Below are 18,243 nucleotides of genomic sequence, written 5' to 3' on the forward strand. Positions count from 1 at the left end.
GAAGTAAGAGATTTAGTGTTAAATATCTACCTCCAATTAATTGAGTAGATGATTGTTGTGTCATGTCCTTATTCTAATGCTTAACAACCATTGTCGCTATTTCTTAGTTATTATTGTACAAGCACTAAATAGAAATGAGTGATAAATAAGTAAATAGTATATGTGAATTCATTTAAAAAATGCAATTAAAAATGAAAACCATTTATAAAATTTGCAGGATTAATATATAACACAACGAACTCAACAAGCACATCCAATGAATATCCGGGCATAGAAGCTAAGCTCCTACAACATTTATTAGCACTTGTTTGATTTTAATTATTTGAAAAGTTATTACTCGATTTTTTTTAAATTTTATTTTGGGAACACATAGTTAAAAAGTATGAGAAATTTTGAAAAAAATATAAAATATGAACTATAAGTTATATTGGAACGTATGATTAGAAAAGGCATAGAAAAAAGTGATTATCAAAAAAATCAAAACCAAGTAAGCTTCGTCTCAGTAGCTCACTTTTGTGTTTGTTTTTCTTCCCTAATTATAATAGAAAAATACTGAACTTTATCAAAATCTATGCACATTTTTTGTCGAGAATTATTCAGTTTGTACGGAAAAGAGAGTAAAGAAGTAGTGCAAGAGGAGGAGTTGGAGGAAAATCGTTTGTGGAAAATATTTTAAATTATTCAATAATAGAATACATTTCCAAGTTAGCGATTTCACTCAAAATAAGGGAGCCTTGTGGTTGCGGGGTTTACATGTAGTTTGACCGGGGTCCAACCTCCAAGCCAAAGAATGGCTCTCTCCAACCCCTCTCTCTTATCTTCTTCTTGCTCTGTTTACAGACTCAATCCACTACTCTTTTCATCCGAACGCCGTCGTTGCATCACTCTTTCCCACTCGCATTTCGTCCGTCTCACTCGCAGGTTCTTCTCTGCTACCGGTAAGCAAGCAACCTTATGTAAAACTCCAAAAGGTTATCTTTTATCGCTTATCTATTATCGCTGAATATTTTGATCGTTACTGTAATTTCAGTGGCTGCAGCTAATAGTAGTGTATTCACTTCGCCAGAAGTAGCAAAGTCGTTTGATTTTACAACTGAAGAACGGATTTATAAATGGTAATTTCATTTTAGGAAGCCAGTTGCGTATTCATTTTAAATCGTTTCTTTTTGTTTATGATCGAATTTCTGATAACACCATAGCATGCGAATTCAGAAAGTAAACCTTCAAAGAGCAATGTAGTATATAAAATTTTGTGGTTTGGCAAGATAGGATGAAATATGGGTTTAACCTTGACTGACCGTAATACGAACAGTGCTGTAGTCTAGCATTCTAATTTACACTGGAAAAAATGGTTCTTCAATGTGAAAAGTTCAAGCCTTAGTTTATTATCTGTGAATATGATGTTTTAACGAGCAAATACTATGGATGTTAGGTGGGAGTCTGAAGGGTATTTCAAACCAAACTATGACACAGGAAGTGATCCATTCGTAATTTCAATGCCACCGCCTAATGTTACAGGTTCATTGCATATGGGGCATGCTATGTTTGTAACTCTTGAGGTTGGACAATATTGTAGTTTCTTAACATTTTTTTTTTGAAGTTGAAATTTTTTTGTCTTTTTTGCAACTTTATATATAGCCCTTTCTAATCTCTTTTTCATAGATTATGATTTTAAATACTTCTTAGGGTTGTAAGACATATGTCCATTATGTTTTTGAGTCTCTTTCATGAAAACTGAAGTCATGTAATGTTTTAAATTCTCCGTATGCATTGTATAAATATAGGTTATAATTGGTCTCTGGGATTAGTTTATAGTAGACAAACTACATATTCTTATCGTAAAGCAACGAAGTAAACTTTATTTCCAATAAAAACTTAGTTCCGTCACACTAATCTTTTTCCATGAACACTCGACGAATTAATATTTTGTAATCACAGTAACGACCAGTATACCTCTTCCTCTTCTAATCTGTTCTAATAGAACTGCAGAATCACTTCAAATGAGAGCTTCTTTAGGTTTGCCAGTATGTGCTCCAAACACTTAGGCTTTCTTTCTTTAATTTTATTGTGCCACTCATATCTTACTTTGTGCACTCTAGTATGGCTACACATCTATGTCAGTATGCTTATTTCTGCAATGCTTATTTATCTTCAAATCCCCCAACAACCGGTGAAATTTGATAGTTTAATCCCTCACCTTCTAGGTTTAGATACTTAACACTTCTATCTTTAATAGATTTTGCCCTTGTTTGGGCTCAACTTTAATAAAATTTTGGGAAAAATGTATTTTGGATTAGTGATTTTTTGGAGAATGTGTGGTTAAGAAAGAAGAAAAAGTTTTGGGTTTACATGTAATCTCATTTTATTGAAGAATGTGTTGTTGAAAAGAAGAAAGTGAAAAATGTATTAAAATTAAATGGAGCCCAAACAAGGGCTTTGATGGATCTTAAACACCCACACTTTACCTTCCATTAAATAATTTATCAAATAAATACTCAAATCTTTTTGTGATCTCATCACTATAAACAGATCCCTTTCAAGGGAGATGGAAATTTTTCTAATGGTTCTTCTATGGAGAAAACTAATAGAATATGTACCTTCTCTTGTCAGCTTAGTTATGAATGGTTCGGTCTGACCTTTTTGTAAGATTGATTCCTTTATTCTTAAATTATCGTTCTAATTATGAATTCAAATCAGGGATTAATTAAAACTAAAAGTAATTTAAATCAAGATGGTATAATATTAGCAAAAGTTGAATAGTGTATGGAATTTTAAATAGTGATATGTCCAAGTCGTTTAAATTCTGTGGTTTACATTTGCAGGATATTATGGTGAGATACCATCGTATGAAGGGAAGACCAACACTTTGGCTTCCTGGAACAGATCATGCTGGTATTGCTACCCAGGTTTTTGCTAGTTCTGAAAGCTATAAGTTGTTGTATGTTTTGCTGTTTCTGGTTCCGTTCATTAGATATTGTTTAATCAATTTCTTGTGTGGTTATAGATTTTACTCTAAATTTGGTACATGAAACCAAATAATATTACTTAATCATGTAATTTGATTTAATCATGTAATTTGATTGCCTTTATAACATGTATGGTGAAGGACTGATTTGCAAGTTACAGTTTTTGGTTATTTAGGAGGATCCCACTTTTATGTAAAACAATTGCAGGGTCTTGTGCTTCTGAACCACAATCCTTGATGCTTTGGCCTCCTTTCAAATGCTTATTATTTATGATATAGTTGTGATACATGTGATTTATTCTTTTCACTAGCTTTTGCTTGTTATGATTGGAAGAGCCTATTATTTATTCATTTTTTGGTCTGATCTGAACTTCCCTTTCTCTCAGCTGGTTGTGGAAAGAATGCTGGAGGTGGAAGGAATAAAAAGGGTTGATTTGGGTAGAGAAGAATTTACAAAGAGAGTATGGGAATGGAAAGAGAAGTATATTTATTCATCCTGCTTCTTCCTCATACTCTTATGCATTTTTCTCTACTATTTACCTCATCCATGCATCAAATTATCAACTCTTGTGCCATTTTCTGGCCATTAGCTATGAATTTTATGCAAGACATCTACCAATTATCTTTTTGAATCACGTGAAGTGGTTCTTCTTTCTGAAAGTATGGTTCAAATTTAATTGATTGTTATTCCATCTGGTATGATTGCTGTTAATGGAAGTTTTTTAAGAACCCGTTAAAATGCTTAGAGGTAAATACCAAATATCAGTTTAGATTAAAGAGAAAAATGTTGGAGTCTGAAGAGACTTAACGTAGTTCACAATAAGGTACCGTAATGGAAATCAAAAAAATGTTATTGTCATAGAAGAATCAGTTGTTGTTGTTGTCGTCTTCAAATTTCTTCACTTTTATGTTTCCTTCTTTTTTCCTTCAAGGAAGGGGTATTATAACGGAAACTAATCTGGTAAAAAATGGTGCCCTTTTCTCTTATCTCCATCCAATATTTTTTATTTTCTGTGAATGGATCCTTATTCAGCCTATTATTTTCAGGTATGGGGGAACCATTACAAATCAAATCAGGAGACTTGGTGCTTCTTGTGATTGGACCCGAGAACATTTTACCCTAGATGCTCAGCTGAGTCGTAAGACAGTTTTTTTCCAGTAAATCTTCTAACATCTATGAGTGCTGTATAATATTCAAGATTATGTGGAAATATCAGTGCCTGGTATACTTCGTAATATTGTGCCAAGTTTGTCGAGTTATCTAGTTTCTATAATTTCTGTTGTGGGGTTGCTTTTCTTATTTTCATTTTAACAGTTATTTAAGACTTTTGTTCTGCTTGTCAAATGCTAATGGGTTATTATTATTTATTTTTAATAATTAAGCAGAGTGAAATTTATTTTACTACATCAAATGTTTTACTTTGTTCTTGATTTTATTTTATCCACTTTTGCAGGAGCGGTAGTTGAAGCCTTTGTTAGGCTTCATGAAAAGGGCCTTATCTACCAAGGTATGCTCTAATTCTGCTTAACAATTTCATAGGTGCTAATCAGAAATTGTCTGATGCACGTTTTAGACTTTTGAGGGGAACAATATTTTAATTTTTCTCATGGAATTATTTGATTATCAAAACTGATCCTCTCAATCCAGATGCATCAAGTGATGGTCCTCATAGAACACTTTTGTCAACCCTTTACTTTTCGTGTCTAAAGTTAATATGGTTTAAGTTGATACAGGAAGAAAGATGATCATAAATAAAGAAATACGTCAATCTTCTTTCAAATATTTAGAGTCCGTTTGGTAGCCATTTTCTTTAAAATGCATTTTTCTCTCTCTGCTTTTCAACTACACATTCTTTATTAAAATAATATTACACGTAAATCAAAAATTTTTCCTTATTTTTCAACCACACATTTCACTATTCCAAAATGACATAAAAATGCCTATCAAACACCCCTTTAAATAACAACATAGGTTGTTAATTAGTTGTCGTCGTCTTATTTTTTATTTTTTATTTTTAATTCTCCTTTGGATTTTATGTTGAGCTAATGTTAATTAGTTTTTTTCTTGATCAAAACTTTTCACTCGGTGTAGAAAAATAGAGTGAGAAAGTTGCTTTTATAATGACTACTTCAACTGAGTTTTTTTTATTCCCCCAATGTATTGAAATGATAAAGCAACAAATATTCTATTGCAGGCTCTTACATGGTGAACTGGTCACCAAATTTGCAGACTGCAGTTTCTGACTTGGTAAGTGAAGTGGAACTAGGTCACATTACTTCTGCTGTTTGTGCTTAAATCTTCTCTTTGGAGATTGATTTCTTCCTGTCTTTAGGAAGTAGAATACTCTGAGGAACCTGGTGCTTTATATTATATCAAGTATCGTGTTGCTGGTGGCTCGAGGTATTATCGCACATTTTTTTTAAACCTCAATTTTAATGAACTTCTAATTGATGTTGATCATTGAAGTATTTACTTGCAGGATGCTTTCATGTGGTAATGAATTATAATATATATATATTTTTTCCAACCTATATTGCTGATTTGTCTAAAGCTTAGCTTGTGGCATTGTCTCATCTCTTACATCTTGCTATTTCTTTGTTGGTTTCTTTCTTTCATATTCTATTAATCATAAATAGGTTCTCTAAGTGTACCACTCTCTTGGTCGTGAGAGTATCAATCTTCTATTTATCGTATCCTATTGTTTCTATAAGTTCAACTTTCTCATTTTATGCCAATTCACCATTTTGAAAACTATCAAGCTAGTCCCTAGATATTTAATATTACCAACTTGGTAGCTGGTGATTGATTTTGACATGCTTTCTTCATGCGGACTCTTTTATTTTCAATAATGAATAAGATCACATTAAAAAATTAAGTGATATGCTAATTTTGTCTTTGTTTATTCTGTTACAACATTAAGAGTTCGTTTGATTGTAAAGATGGAATTTGGGTGGAAAGAAAATGAATTCCAGGAAATTGAATTGCCTAAAATTTTTTTTACTGGGAATTGTCTATTATTGTGTTTGATTGGTAAAATTTTTCACGTGAAAAATGTAGAAATAAAAGTATTTTTTGGTGTTCGTTTGGCTTTATTTTACATGAAAATTGTCAATTAAAGGGATAACATTTACTGGTTTTGGGGATAGAATTTGTTTCCATTGCAAAAAAAAAGTAAAGAAAATTATCTATCTTTTGGTGTTCATTTGACTTTATTTTACATGAAAATTGTCAATTAAAAGAATTTTTTTTTTTACAGTTAGGGATAGAATTTGTTTCCATTGCCAAAAAAATAAAAAAATAAATCGGCCAACAACCTAGAAAATGAATGGCTGAGGTGGCATGAAAGTGGGGAAATGAATTACCTAGAAAAAAAAACCTGTCAAACATGCATTTTTGGTTTACGGTGGAAATCAATTTCCATTTCCATGGAAAAGGGGCTTATCAAAAGCCCCTAACTTACAATTTTAAAGGCTGGAAAATACTTGTTCTTTTTTTTTTTTGGCAAATTATCAACTTATCCTTAGTGTGTTTTTGGGCTCAACTAGTGGACGATGATGAGGGTTATGATTCTCCAACCATAATATATATGGAACTCGAATACATGGGAAGGGGGCAGGAGCCTAACCTTCAACAAGGTAGCAAAAGTAATGGAAACAGTAAATGAGGAGGTACTACCTCCCTTACAAGGGTAAAGAAGCAAAAGTAAACTATTGCCCTCTTAACACTAGGAATGCCATAATCGTCAATCCATACTAGGGTGTGTAATCATCGGGAAAGGTCTAGGAGTTCGAACTTGAACTCTTAGAACTGGTGTTGTTCCCAACCTAAAGTAACAAGTTAGCTACCTGATTGTCGTCAAAGTATATGTTGGAAATTTATGTTTTGATCAAATGAAAGATGATGTCTAATATGTATGAGAGCACCCTGTATGGACCATGGCGTGGTTCCATGAATGATGTAGTAAATAGCTAAAGAGGAATATGTCTCTATCCACAAGTAAGAAAGTCTAAGTCCTCGAGCGAGAAGAATCCCGTCTAGAATAGCTCATAATTTAGCTTCAAGAATAGGGCAATCACCATACGAAGAAGAGAATGAGCTGATGCACCGTCGATCCTAGTCACGAATAATGTCTCCACCACTAAAAAATTCATCCTTGACGTAATCATCGATCCCATTGATACAGTGCGCCAACAAACTAAGATAGGGGGTGACAAGGAAAGAGGGGTCAAATAGATACCAAACAGTTTGGCGATGGCCAGATCCTTTTGCTTGTGGATATTTCGAAATAAACGACCTAGAAGAGAAATAGTGTGATACACCCTCCAAATGATACGACAAGGCACCATAGCAATATCCCTGTGCTTTGCATCATTCCTTGCAGTCCAGATAAACCAAAATATCAACAGAGGAAGGACAGCGCAAATGTGGACACATTGAACAAACTATCTCGAGTATCGCTATCTCTGAAGGCATTGATGAATTTCTTAACTCCTTTTAGAGGTATCTGGAATAAGTCAGCAAAGTGATGCCAAACCTAGTTCGATATACTAATCCCTATGAATAAGTGTGGAAATGTTTCAATCTTTGATAGCACTGGCAACGAGAGGCCAAGGACAACCAATCAGTCGTTGAATGGACACATTGACTGGTAATAGCCCTTGCCATGGTTACCAACACAAAAGGAGGCAATCTCGAATGAACAAGCTGCCATGCAGACTCGGTAGCAAATTTGCCATCTGGTGTGTCTTTTCACATATCCGATCAGGTACCTTGGAACATAGGGGTATTCTCCCTATGCTCTCAATCATAGTGGGTGGAAGCACCTGAAGTAAGTTGTCGAAATTCCATCCAGAGTCATTGAAGAAATCGTGAACCTGAATGGTGTGATGTTGATGAGGAAATAAGGATGCTAAGGTAGAATTACCAACCTATGCCAAAAGAATGTGTTCAGCGCCAAGAAGCCAAGCGATGTGTGACTCCACCATGGGCCAAATTGTTTTAAATATATCCATGTCGATGACGCTGAGTAAGGAATAGTAGCAAGAAGAGGGTGAGTGTCCGTGCAATATTTGTCCAAAATGAACTGAGCCCATAAAGATCATTGGATATGGAATAACCACTAAAGCTTTAGAGAGAAAGAATCGACAATGTCCAAAAGTCTCCTAAAGTCTAGTCCACCCTCATCAGTTAGTCTGCAAAGCTCCTTCCATCTCCTCTAATGTAGTCTGTGTGCATGATCCTTAGCCCCTGTTTGGGCTCCAATAAAATCAATTTTTGGGGAAAATACATTTTGGAATAGTGATTTTACAAAGAATGTGTGGTTAAAAAAAGGAAAAAGTTTTGGGTTTATGTATAATATTATTTTATTGAAAAATGTGTGATTAAAAATAAAAGAGAGAAAAATGCATTTTTAAAATAATGGACCCCAAACAAGGGCTTAGAGTCCCAGATGAATCTAGCAAAAATGCTCTTCAGCCTTGTGAGTATGGCTTTAGAAGGCTGCATAATATGAAGAAGATAAGTAGAATGGAGGATAAGACATACCTAAATAGTGTAACCAGTCTCCCTAAAATAAAAGTCTATGTGCGCATCTAGAGATTTTGTTCTTGACCTTTTTGATGAGGTTGTCATATAGGAAGATCCGGTTAGCCCCTTTGAATAAAGGAATGCCCATATAGGTTAATGGCTTTTGATGTTGGAATCCAGTCAAGTGCTCATGTCTTCTATTCTGGGCGGTGGATGCCTTACAAGGCAAAATGAGTCCACTCTTATCTTTGTTTGCCAACTGGCAAGTAATGCCCTCATAGTTTTCCAAGCAATTAAGCAGTCTCTGAATAGATCGTTTTGGGCGCCTTTGGTGAAAATAATTATGTCATCTACAAAGAACAGATGAGAAATAGGAGTGTAACCTCCATGTCTGCATCCCATGCTCGGATAAGTCTGGAACTGATGAGTGAGTAGTCCGCATTTCCCAAACAAAACAGAAAACGAATAAATGCATAAAGAAGCAAAAACATTATTATATACATGAGACGCTCGTGCTGATTTCAATTGTTTCTTTGACTTTATTATACACATAACAGAGTTCCTGATTTTTGAGTAATGCATGTTAAATATAAAGAACATTCAACTCTCTGAATATGTGCCTTTGTCTGCTACTGCCACTAAAAATGTTCTATGTGAGGATCTTACCTGCTTTTTCTTCATTATAGCATCATCATTAACGAAAAGAAAACGTGGCAGTTTTGCTGTCTAAATGCACTTGCTTTTTTACTTTGCAAAGCAATTGAAAATATCCTGTATGATATTTTTATGTCACTTGAAATCCTTGATAGGTAGTTATGAAAGAATTCATAGAAAGAGGAAAAGAATAGAGTACCAGAGGGAAAAAGTTGAATGCACCTTACAATTAAAGGATCGGTGCATTAAAAGATCGGCAAAAAAATATAATATGAAATCATATATTTAATCCATTTGAATGCTTGTGCAAATTGAACCCTGAAGAAGTCCTTTTTTCTCAAGCGTCCTTATGTGCAATTTTCTGTCCTTCCCTTTACAGAAGTGACTTCTTAACAATTGCTACCACGCGCCCAGAGACTTTATTTGGGGATACGGCTATTGCAGTGAATCCTGAGGTACATTTGTTTGTTTCCCACTAATCTATACCGGGAAGTAATAGCTTTTTAGATGACCATGAATTATTTTTTTCTCTAACTTGTTTGTTGTCGTCATTTTTTCCTTGGGAAATGATTTATCTTATAATAAGGAAGTAAACACTTATTCTAATGCCAGGAGTTGCAAAAGGTTTTGTTGTTTAGTTGGTTTGAGTCTATCATTCAGACTTATATGCGATGTTGAAGACAATTTAAATAAATAAATTTGTCCAATTTGTCACATCTTAAGCTTTTAGATAAGATGGTTCATCATGGTGGATTATGTAAAGGTCCTGAGCTTAGGTCTCAGAACCAACCCTTATCAATAATTGTGCACGTATTAGGCCAGAAAGGAAACCAGCCTGCTTGAGAGGGGGCTCTTTGAAGAGAATTGCTTCAACATGTAGTAAAGGTTTGATAAATCTTATGCGGGGACAGCTATGGTGAAGGGGGGTGGCCATAGCTGTGTTGGGGTCTCATGAATTGAAGTAGGGAGGTGATTTGATTTGGAGGTGGATGTAGAGTATTGTGGGATTGAGTGTCAATGGCTTATTGGAATAATTTAGAAGAGAGGAAGGTTTCTGCCCAAAGACTTCCATGTGTTCATGAGATGGAATAGTTGGTCAGCGCTCCTAATTGTAACAGTCTGGAACCAGCGATGCCTTTTTATAAGAGTAGAAGAGAAGACAGGCCATGGGAATATAATCTTCAGAACGAGTGGCATAAGGAGCAGAGGAAATGCACTAAGTTTGTGACTTGTGCTTGAGGTGGATGCAAAGGAACTTCGGGGGTTGCCACACAGTTGAAGGTTTGTAGGTCTGGTTGTTCAACAATCTTCAGTGTGGGTAGGAGCTACAACAATTGTTATTTTGGTAAAGTTGGAGGCATTGCAAAGTTGTTTACTGATGTAGAAGAACATGGGCCTTCAAGATAAAATGAGGTATCATGCTAACAACATTCACTGGTATTTCAAGAGGAAACTGGCCATAGGTGGGTTTAGAAGATTGTTGAACAACCAGACATGTCTAATGGGTAAAAGAAGGGTAGTGAAACCAAATAGTTTGCGGTGAAATTAAGTGGATCACGTGAGTCTATAAATAGGTCTGTGAGTCAAGGTGATAAGTTATTTCAATCTCCCTGGATGCAATTTTGAGGCATGAAAGTGAGAAAAAGAGCTCATCAGTGGCTAATTGAAGAACGTGAAGAAGAAACCAGAGCCAGCTCTTGCTTAATTTTGTTTTATTTAACTGCATGATTTATTTTTACTATAATGCACTGGCAATTAAAAACTGGGCCAATGCCTGAAAAATTATCTTGTATTATAGAGTAACACGTGGGAAAATTTTCACAAAAGTCAACCTTTTTGTAAGGAAATAATGTCTAAAGGATATTGGAAAGTTGCCTTAATTACTGATGCTTTCGTACATTCTGTCCTTGCCCATTCCTTTAGTAGCATACTACCTTAAATTAACTTTGTTGATGCTTGTAATTTATCCAATCTTCTATACTAGCTTTTGGTGGTTCTAATAAGATAAGAGATAACATTTATTTTCCTGAATGGTTTCCATTGATATTTTCTTATTGCTGTTTCCTAGGACGAACGCTATTCTAAGTACATAGGGAAGCAGGCTATCGTCCCAATGACTTATGGCCGGCATGTACCCATTATTTCAGACAAGGTAAAACAGCTGTTGCCATGTTGATCATTCTCTCTGTTGACATCAACACAGTGCGGCCTTACATGTGGATTAGTATTTAGAAGTGTTGAATTCTCAAGGTGCAACAATATGGATTTATGATCTATCTATGCTTTTAAATGTTTGGCATACTGACATGTTCCTTGGTGGTGTTTGTTACAATTGTTCTCAATTGTTGTAGAGCAATTTGACACTAGCCATTCATCATTTTTCCGTGGCCATAATTGATGATTTTCTACATGGTATATTTGCAAAAATGCAATTAAAACTCCAAATTTCATCTACTACCCATGCATTCACATAGACACATTCTTAGATTTTTAATCAAAGAACTGAGTATAAGATTTTGTTGTCTGTGGCATGTAATAGCTGGCGTCACAATTGCTGGGCCATTACTAGAAATGAGTGAAATGTTTTCAAAAATAAGACCTTGTTTTGATTTCTAAAAGCACCATGTTCTTTTGCTTCTGCTTTAACAACTTTGGAAACAAAATGCAAAAAGCAAAATAACAGGGTTTCCACACATCCATCAGGAGTAAACAGACATATAATAGTTGATTATTCTATGTGACTGTATGCTTTTAAATGTTTGGCATACTGACATGTTCCTTGGTGGTGTTTGTTACAGTTGTTCTCAATTGTTGTAGAGCAATTTGACACTAGCCATTCATCATTTTTCTGTGGCCATAATTGATGATTTTCTACATGGTATATTTGCAAAAATGCAATTAAAACTCCAAATTTCATCTACTACCCATGCATTCACATAGACACATTCTTAGATTTTTAATCAAAGAACTGAGTATAAGATTTTGTTGTCTGTGGCATGTAATAGCTGGCGTCACAATTGCTGGGCCATTACTAGAAATGAGTGAAATGTTTTCAAAAATAAGACCTTGTTTTGATTTCTAAAAGCACCATGTTCTTTTGCTTCTGCTTTAACAACTTTGGAAACAAAATGCAAAAAGCAAAATAACAGGGTTTCCACACATCCATCAGGAGTAAACAGACATATAATAGTTGATTATTCTATGTGACTGTGATCTTCATACGATTTCTTTTGTGTCAGGAAGAAAAGGCTCCAATACTGCATGCTTTATGCTTCTATACGTATAATATCCATTCGTCTCTTTCTTTTTATCAACTGTTGAGATTATTTTTATACATGTCTTGCTTATTCTGAATGGATATCCTATATCTAAATATACCACGTCTTGTTGATATGGAAGTATGTAGATAAAGACTTTGGAACTGGTGTCTTGAAGATAAGCCCTGGCCATGATCACAATGACTACCTTCTTGCACGGAAACTTGGTCTTCCCATTCTTAATGTGATGAATAAAGACGGGACACTTAATGAAGTTGCTGGATTATACTGGTATGGCTTAAAATTTTGGGATATCAAAAAACTGAAGACTGGTGAAGGATTCTATGTTCTGCCTAATGATTTATAATTGCACTAAAACAATCAGTGGTCTTGATCGGTTCGAGGCACGAAAGAAACTTTGGTCCGATCTTGAGGAGACAAGGTTGGCAGTTAAAAAGGAAGCCCACACTCTTAGAGTTCCCAGGTCCCAACGTGGTGGAGAAGTGCGATTTCTATTTCTTTACTTGTTCAAATTTTGATAATGAACTTTGCATAATGAAGTTTTTTGGTTGACCTTTTATCATAAGCATTTTTCTTCTTATTAGATAATAGAGCCTCTAGTAAGCAAGCAATGGTTTGTGACAATGGAGCCCTTGGCTGAGAAGGCCCTTCAAGCAGTTGACAAGGGAGAAATAACCGTCGTGCCTGAAAGATTTGAGAAGGTAAGGGCATTTAGGGATTTCTTTTACCCACTTCATTTGGGCTCTTTTGACTTCCTTTAGTCTTTCCTATTAGTGCAATGTATGTCTTTATTTTATATTTATCTAGCTTCTGAAGCTTAATATTTTGTGGTTATTGCCTCAACATTAAAGTTGGGCATTCCTTCGGCAAATTCTTGAGCAGAGGGCTTGTTTATTACCAAGTACTAGACCGTACTATGAATAAAATTTAAACGTTTTCTTTTCATGTTGTCTGCTGTTGTCAAATTCACCTTAGTAGACATGCCATTAATGTCGTCTTATACAGTTTTTTTACACAATTGGTTTTTCGCAAATTGTCTATCTTTAGTTTTTTGAAAGAGCCCACAGATTCCTATTTCCCTAACATGTTTACGCTTGATCTTAGATATATAATCACTGGCTATCAAATATCAAGGATTGGTGTATAAGCAGACAACTATGGTGGGGACACCGCATACCAGTTTGGTACATTGTGGGCAAAGACTGTGAAGAGGAATACATAGTTGCTAGGAGCACAGAAGAAGCTATTGAAAAAGCTCACAAGAAGTATGGGAAAAATGTTGAAATATATCAGGATCCAGATGTTCTTGACACCTGGTTTTCAAGGTTTGTTGCTTCAAATATGGATTCAGATTCTTCTTTCCATCTTCGAATATCACGTTTTTTTTTTTTTTTTTTTACACTTTTTACCTTCTTTTTGCTGTACTTCATAAAGAATTTTGTCTTGGAAAATCATGTGGAAACATTCGATATATAATACACACTGACATTATTCTTTGAACTTCTGTTGGAAACACTTTCAATGGTTGTTATTCTTGGTTACCATGAGATAGAACACCATTAGCTGTCAAAATGTTCGGGGATTATACTACCATGTGATGAACATTATTTATTATCAAGTAATAAATTATTTAGTTTGTATTGCAGAAGCTGGAATGACCAGCTATTTAGGTTTGTAGTTGTGTTATGTATGGTTTTAGCGAATTAGAACTTTTTGTACAATTAATGGAAAAAGTTTAGCAGATGAAATGCAGTAGATCAGTTTATCACTAATACAAAGTTTAATCAAGCATCTACGAGTCTCTTATAAATATTAGGTTTCGAAAAAAAAAAGAAATTAGACTTGGCAGAAAAAATTAATAGTTCTTTATATGTAGGTAATGCTTTAGATCTCCTACCCAAGGAAATATTCTCATTTCTTGTCTCAATGCTGTTTCTCCATCCCATCATAGTGATTGCAGCGATTTCTAAATGTACAATTGGTTGATGATGTGGTGGTCTTTCAGAAATATCCTGGTGGGTTCGACTAAAAATCTTTCACTTCCAATGCCTTCCTGTTCCACATGGCTCTCTCAAACATTCTTGTATATTTCGCTACAAATGTTGGAAAGAGCTCTTTACACAGCACCCTTTATTGTGTAATGAAACTTCTATCGTCGTATGAAGTGTAAATAACCTGTCTTCTCTTTTTGAAGAAGCTCTCATGGTTTTATTAGAGTTGAAGAGCTGAATGCCAGGCATCTCCACTGTAGTAAGGCAGAAATGTTTATGGAATTGCTTGTGTTGGTTCTGTTCATGGTTGGCTGGAGCTTATTAATGCTTACCAAAAATAATCCATTTTGAGCTGGTTAGAGTGAAAAGGAGGAAAGAGTCTAACTATACATTGGGAATATGAAGAGCCAATGTGGGGATGTTGAACTCTCTAGAGATTTAAGTTGATTAAAGTTTAATTTTTATTTTCTTTCTTACCTCACTTTTGTTCTTCTGAAATTGGTTGGTTTTCATATGCCGATACAAAAAGTGGCTTGAATTTTTATCCAGATTTGGACTTTGACACCTGCATGCTTTCCTGTCCACATTATGGATCATAATATATGTTTGACCACAAAAATAATACTATTAAATCCATTCTATTTGATTTTTTGTCAGTGCTCTATGGCCTTTCAGCACTCTTGGTTGGCCAGATGTGTTGGCAGAGGATTTTAAGCGGTTCTATCCAACATCAGTTCTTGAAACTGGGTATTTTCTTTTTGACTCGTGCATTTTCCTATATATTCTTTATTTCTGAATATACTGCCATATTTGGAGCGCACTTTATGTACTTGAGGACAGAGCCCAGGTGCCTTTTTTGCCATTGAGAAAATCAATTAGGCACTTCAAGTGTCAATCACAGCATTAATGCATACTGTTGGACTAACATTAAGTTATGCTTGTCATTACCATCTCATTATATTTAACTCATTGGGAAGATGCGATGCATGAAGAAGAGTTATAATATTGGATATTCAAATACTGAAGTTTTTGGTGTTTGTCTTTAGGAATGGTGATGTAATTATGCCCTGCTTCTTCGCTGTAGCATGATGTCCTCTTTTTATTATTGTGGCTTAACTTATAATAAACACCAAGCTGCCTCATTTTGCTTAGCAATGACCTCTAGAAGCTCATGCCAATATTTACTGGTAACATAATTCGATTTCTACTCTTTTTTCAGAAATATTTTAGTAATTATTATGTAACTTTCTGTACATGGCATAAACTGGATGATTCTTAAGATTTTGGTTAAGAGGTGTTAAATGCTACAAGAAGTCAGGATCATTTATTTGGTACGAACAGGGAGAAGAGATCTTGAGGTCAAATTCATACGACACTATCCAAATCACGCTTCATCTTCATATAGTTCTTACTGATTTGATCTGAAAACTTCTTTGGCAGTAGAGTATTTGAATAAGGGAAGAGTTATCGCTGCAAGAAGGGATTCTTCCATCCTTTTTTCAACTACAACTAGAGTCTATGCTACCTGGTGCTCCATGTGGGGCTATTGCCCCATAACAAGTTAAGATTATTGGCCAAAGGAATTCTTTTAATTCCCACCTCTTGAAATAATAAGTGTGAAGTTTGCATTATATTAAGTTTTTTTATACCTGGGATAAAGTTTGTTATGAAATCTTTAATTCCCTTTCAAGCTGAGCTGCGCACACTTTCTGTCTTCTGTGAAACCAACCTGAATCCTTCAGGTTGTAAGGCAGACTCATTTAGTATAACTCCTTTGTTAATGCAAAACATCATTATTCTTTAGAAGAGATCTTTATGAAAGATTATGAAGTTAGTTGAGCGTGTTAAGATCTATAAAAGCTTTACTATTTGAACAGGCATGACATATTGTTCTTCTGGGTGGCACGAATGGTAATGATGGGAATTGAATTCACCGGGACAGTTCCATTTTCAAATATTTATCTTCATGGACTTATCCGAGATTCTCAAGTGAGTAGATTATATTTCAAGTGATGATGTTGCACTTGGTACCTATGTTTTTAATAAAAATAAAATTGAACAAACCTGTTTTCAAGTGCCGTAAGCATAGATGTTTGTATATGTGGCTATTTTCTCTTGCCAATAACACTTCTGTCTGCAAGCTTCTGTTTAGTGTTTGTATAGCAATTGATCAAAAGGTTTGCGTGCATATATTATAGTTTGTTTTAATTGGACATGTTTGTTGTTTATTTTGGTTTAAACTCAGGATTTGTTTAATATTCTTGATATCCATATTGCAATATGATATTGAAACAATGATTATTTTGTAATAATTTTTTGCTTTATCTACATGTAGTTTGAATTTTTTAATGATATCCTTGCAAAAGAAACAATGTGGCTAGAAATTTAGTTGAATAAAGTTCTGACCAACGGCAATTCAAACCAAGAGGTAAATAAGTGCATGTTTGGTTTAGTTTTATCTACTTTTTTTCTTGAATGTAAAAAACTTATATTTTGACAACAAGGGAAGCCTAACCGACGTAACACAGAAATAGGGAAGAGAAAGAGATGGCAGAAAATAGAAAATAATTTTGGGGAAGAAATAATTAATATTAAATCAATAATCAAGTCTAGTCACAAATGAAATCCTACGTCCTATTTATAAAGTAAAGAAACTTAAATTTAAATTAAATCTTGGTAAATAAATAAATCCTATATAATAAAACTATTTCATCTTATTCAAATCAAACTATATCTTCAACCTTGTCTTCTTCTATATCTTCTATCCTTATTCCCCATCACTAATGGTCAAAATAAGTAATTTACTGGTAAATATCCTTTACTGATTTAACAAAATTATTACAAATATATCCTATCCCTAATCTTAATATATATAATCTTAGAAAATTAATGCACATATTTTTAGAGTACTAATTTTAAAATAATTGTGTAGTTAATTTAAAATGTTCAAATATTATAATTTGATATTAACAATTTGGTAAAATATATCATCTGTAATTTGAAATAATAAATTCATAACATAATTTACAGCAGAAGTTCGAAGTCTACTAATGAGGTAACTAATATTGAAGTTTTGAGTTCCCTCTTGGAAGGATCTTAAATGACTGCCTGCCTGAACAGTCAATACATACAGGCATGTACTTGTATAAATATTTTTTTTTTCCACCCACCGTTGCAACTTGTACTGAATACTTTTATCACACAGTTATTTGTTCTTCTGTTCCTTGTATATAATATGATATCAGATTAATTGTGCTTGTATTTTTCAGGGTAGAAAAATGTCCAAAACATTAGGAAATGTCATAGATCCATTAGATACAATAAAAGAGTATGGAACTGATGCTCTGCGCTTCACTCTTTCTCTGGGAACTGCTGGTCAGGTTCGTGCTTCTTGAAAACATCTTGGTCCTTTATAGTGCTAACATTCTTGTTTTAGCTTAAAAAAAATTAGTAAATAAATTGTAATGTTAATTGTTGTTCAATGTTCATCTTTTTTGTTGCAGGATCTAAATTTATCAACTGAGAGGTTGACTTCTAACAAAGCATTCACCAACAAATTATGGAATGCTGGCAAGTTTTTGTTACAAAATTTGCCCAGTCAAAGTGATTTATCTGCTTGGGAAGCTATGCTGGCGTTTAAGGTCAGATAAAACTCTTGATTTTTCATTACTAATATCTTATAGATGATTGTTGCCCCAGACTTCTATAAGAAGCTACTTAAGTAGTGGAACTAAGAAGGAAATACGGTAGAAATTCACCTAATTGATAGAAAGAAGGAAGATATGACAAACAATTAATGACATACTAGGATAAGTGGACTCTGTTGAC

At 34.3% G+C, this 18,243-nt stretch overlaps 1 protein-coding gene across 1 annotated transcript in view; it reads left to right on the forward strand.

Moving 5' to 3' along the window:
* The first annotated feature begins 742 nt into the window (after window positions 1-742).
* The window catches only part of LOC111406479 (valine--tRNA ligase, chloroplastic/mitochondrial 2), a 20,877-nt gene continuing 3,376 nt past the window's right edge, over window positions 743-18,243 (forward strand). Inside the window, 19 exon segments of the mRNA XM_023035896.1 lie at window positions 743-938; window positions 1,031-1,115; window positions 1,433-1,559; window positions 2,823-2,906; window positions 3,352-3,446; window positions 4,013-4,104; window positions 4,420-4,473; window positions 5,161-5,213; window positions 5,299-5,366; window positions 9,526-9,601; window positions 11,215-11,298; window positions 12,546-12,694; window positions 12,789-12,906; window positions 13,009-13,125; window positions 13,529-13,749; window positions 15,073-15,162; window positions 16,293-16,404; window positions 17,685-17,795; window positions 17,919-18,056. Of these exon segments, the coding sequence (XP_022891664.1) occupies window positions 791-938; window positions 1,031-1,115; window positions 1,433-1,559; window positions 2,823-2,906; window positions 3,352-3,446; window positions 4,013-4,104; window positions 4,420-4,473; window positions 5,161-5,213; window positions 5,299-5,366; window positions 9,526-9,601; window positions 11,215-11,298; window positions 12,546-12,694; window positions 12,789-12,906; window positions 13,009-13,125; window positions 13,529-13,749; window positions 15,073-15,162; window positions 16,293-16,404; window positions 17,685-17,795; window positions 17,919-18,056 (2,022 nt within the window). The 5' untranslated portion in view covers window positions 743-790.

The sequence above is a fragment of the Olea europaea genome, chromosome 12 (assembly GCF_002742605.1).
Source record: "Olea europaea var. sylvestris chromosome 12, O_europaea_v1, whole genome shotgun sequence".
NCBI lineage: Eukaryota > Viridiplantae > Streptophyta > Magnoliopsida > Lamiales > Oleaceae > Olea > Olea europaea.